The following is a 3,038-nucleotide window of genomic DNA, read 5'->3' as shown; positions in this document are numbered from 1 at the left end:
ATGGGCTATGAACTGTTTTAAAACAAGAATCACAAAACATGACAAAGACATGACAACAAAACCAAGCTGATCAGATTTGAAGACATTAATCCATGTCTGTTTGTGTTACAACAGAACTATGTGTATAAAAAGGAGGTTCGAGCTACTACACAAATGCATCTCTTTCGGATATTTTTGTTGGCGTTGTCTGGGAGAGCTTTGAGATCTTGGAGCTGCCGGATCGTCCCGAGCCGTAATACGTTCCATACTGCCCGGAGCGTCCGTAGTATCCGGTGTACAGGGTTCTTCCTCTGGAGAAAGGGGCCATGTACGTGCGTCCTCCATAGACTTGTACCACTGGGCTGTAAAACATTAACAAATGAATAATGTGGCATGATCTCAGTTGGTGCAGAAATAAAGGGGGAGATGAATGATTTAGATACCTTTCAGGGCAGATTACTCTGAGGACTGTAGCAGCATAAAACACAGCTCCCAACAGGATGAAAAAGCATCCCACCAATCCTAGAAATATGGGAGGTCCCAAGTCATACCTGGAACATGTTAAAGTGTCAGAAAAAGTTCATGATGGCGTTTAAATACAGTCAACAGATGCTATTTTGTTCTATAGTTTACTGAGAAATTTATGGAAGACTTTGCTATAGATCAGGGCAGAAAAATATTGTACCGTAAGACTCCTGCTGGTACACTGGGAGCAAAGGATGTTCTGGCGATCCTGTTGATGTATAAGCAGTAGGCAGCAATATCCGACACGCCTGCGTGCAGAGGTTTCGTTGAAACCAAGAAATAAATGAGGGCAAAACACTTCTGTCGTTTGCAGAGACAAACGTGCTTTCTGTTCTGTACTTACCACCAGCAAAATGAAACACTGCCCCGCTAAGGAGCATTTTGTCCTTGGTTTTATCAGCTCCACCAATATACGTACACTCCATCCCAAGGAAGCAGAGTATTGCAGCGAAGAATCCAAGAGTTAACCCGCACATCAGCAATCCCCTCACTCCCTGGACGTAAGCTGTTCCAGGATAACAAAAGGAGACATTATTTAACACAAAAAAAAACTGTTTCCAGTGTTAGATTTCTTTCAGACTAAAAAAAAAGGTGAATGCTGGTATGGAAGGAAACCATTTGAGGGTCATTTAAATATACAATTATGTTAAATATAATCAGATTTAAATACGGCTAATTGCAGCTCTGTGGTGAATCTTTGACAAGATTCTAATCATTTTTTCCCCCCGGTTTCTAAGTAAGATTTTAAATTGACAGCACTGTAATATTCGAGGCTTAGAAGATGCACTTCACAATCAAACAAAAGCACACAAAATACATCTTTGAAAATAAGAGAGTTGAAGGAAATGATCACCTTTTTGGAGCATATAGAGTACAAGTACAACATTTGGATTCTATTTGTCGCCTTTTCTGTAGATCATAAGTGGGTATTTATCAATTAATGGAGAGTATCTGAGAGTTTTTTTGTTTGTTTTTTGCATAAATAAGATCTGTATAGTTATCTAATGAGATCACATTTCCCTCACTTTGTTTGTACATCCAAATTAAAAGTGAGTCGTTGTTTTTTTTCTCAACAGCAGCCTCTGTAGTCACAAGTGACAATAATGATCTACTGTTATATATTAGGACACAGACTAAAACACCAAAAAAGAATAATAAAGCCAACTAACTGACACAATAATGTCATTTACATGGCAATATACCAATAGCAATACCCAGAGTTACCTCTTTTATTAGCAACCAAAAGCTAGTTGCCATACAAGGCCAAGTGAGACTGTTAGTCTAAATGTGGGACAGGTGTTATTAGTTAAACCTTTTCATTTCTAGGACAAAAATTGTATTATTTACTCTTTTAAATGCCACACAGTCTCAGTTAAAGCACTGGTGTGAACTTGGTGTCCCACCTACCCATAGCTGTTCAATGCTTCACCTGCTGGTCAACACAACTGCACAACTTCCATTCCAAGTGACAGCCTAACAGAGGTTATATTGTACTGTATATTATACAGCATATAAACATGATTGCAGAGGTTTGTAAAACGTACCTGTGACACTCCAGAGCACCGGGAAGTCTCTGCAGTTGGTGACAGCTGTGGAATCGGTGAAACAGTCCTTCCATAGGTTGGACCAGTACCAGGCCACCTTGATGATGAAGGAGCCTCCCTGTCCTCCCAGCTGGGTGATCCTCCAGTAGTCCATTGCCATGGTGCACAGTACAAACAGCCATCCCAGCGTTGAGATCAAGAAGCCAAACACTTGGATGAGACGTTTCTTCATTGTGAAAATCACAACGGTAAAAAATTAAAATTAAAAAAATCAGGTAGCACACACCTAACTTCCACCCGGTGGTGAGCACAACTCTACTGGATCTGTTGTTTCATGTCGAAGGGTGGAGAGGATGATGGTGCGTCTGTGCCATGTGCCTTTAGCGGCGTTGATGAGGGCTCTGGGGCACTGAATTAGATGTTTACTGTAAACTTTCTGGAGTGTGCCTCACATGTTTCACGCCTTTCCAGGTAGCTACACTTCTCACTTCCACTTGTATGCTGCAAAAAAAACCCCACTCAACACATACTTCTAGAAACAAATTCCACACAAAACACAAAAGGGAATCTGCTGCGACACTCATTTATTTTTTTATTCGTTTAAACCAGCACGAACTCTTTTAAAGAAAACGTGACTGCTCGTCGTTCGCTACGCATTTCGTTGCGTTTACATGATGTTCTTCGAGTTTGCACATTACAAAAGTAGTTAATGGTTATGTCATGTCAAACAAGATAAAATGAGCGCCTGACACAGTTTTAAATGTTGTCATTACAGATTAACAACATGCACGGGTTAAAGATACAACCAACAGAGCTGATGTCTTATACAATATATTAAAAAAAACTATTTACTACCATGTACAGCTACTAAAAAATAGAAAACAATACAACATTTGATTAGAAAGGCCCATTTTTGAACATGTTTTTTGATTTGATTTTTACATGACATGTTACATAACTGAACATTCAATATTCAAGAAAGTGTCGGCT

The 3,038-nt window shown here is 39.6% G+C and overlaps 1 protein-coding gene across 1 annotated transcript in view; it reads right to left on the bottom strand.

The window, feature by feature from the left end:
* Window positions 1–2,345, bottom strand: part of LOC103357800 (uncharacterized) — a 5,002-nt gene extending 2,657 nt beyond the window's left edge. Inside the window, exons 1-6 of the mRNA XM_008282512.1 lie at window positions 2,049–2,345; window positions 848–1,009; window positions 665–752; window positions 423–530; window positions 158–341; window positions 110–116 (exon numbers count right to left, since the gene is read on the bottom strand). Coding sequence (XP_008280734.1) covers window positions 110–116; window positions 158–341; window positions 423–530; window positions 665–752; window positions 848–1,009; window positions 2,049–2,280 — 781 coding nt within the window. The 5' untranslated portion in view covers window positions 2,281–2,345. The remainder of the gene's footprint in view (window positions 1–109; window positions 117–157; window positions 342–422; window positions 531–664; window positions 753–847; window positions 1,010–2,048) is intronic.
* Window positions 2,346–3,038: the final 693 nt, after the last annotated feature.

This window comes from Stegastes partitus, unplaced genomic scaffold (genome assembly GCF_000690725.1).
Source record: "Stegastes partitus isolate 25-593 unplaced genomic scaffold, Stegastes_partitus-1.0.2 Scaffold274, whole genome shotgun sequence".
NCBI classification, from domain to species: Eukaryota; Metazoa; Chordata; class Actinopteri; family Pomacentridae; genus Stegastes; species Stegastes partitus.
The sequence above is the reverse complement of the archived record's forward strand: the minus strand, read 5'-3'. Positions and strand labels throughout refer to the sequence as shown.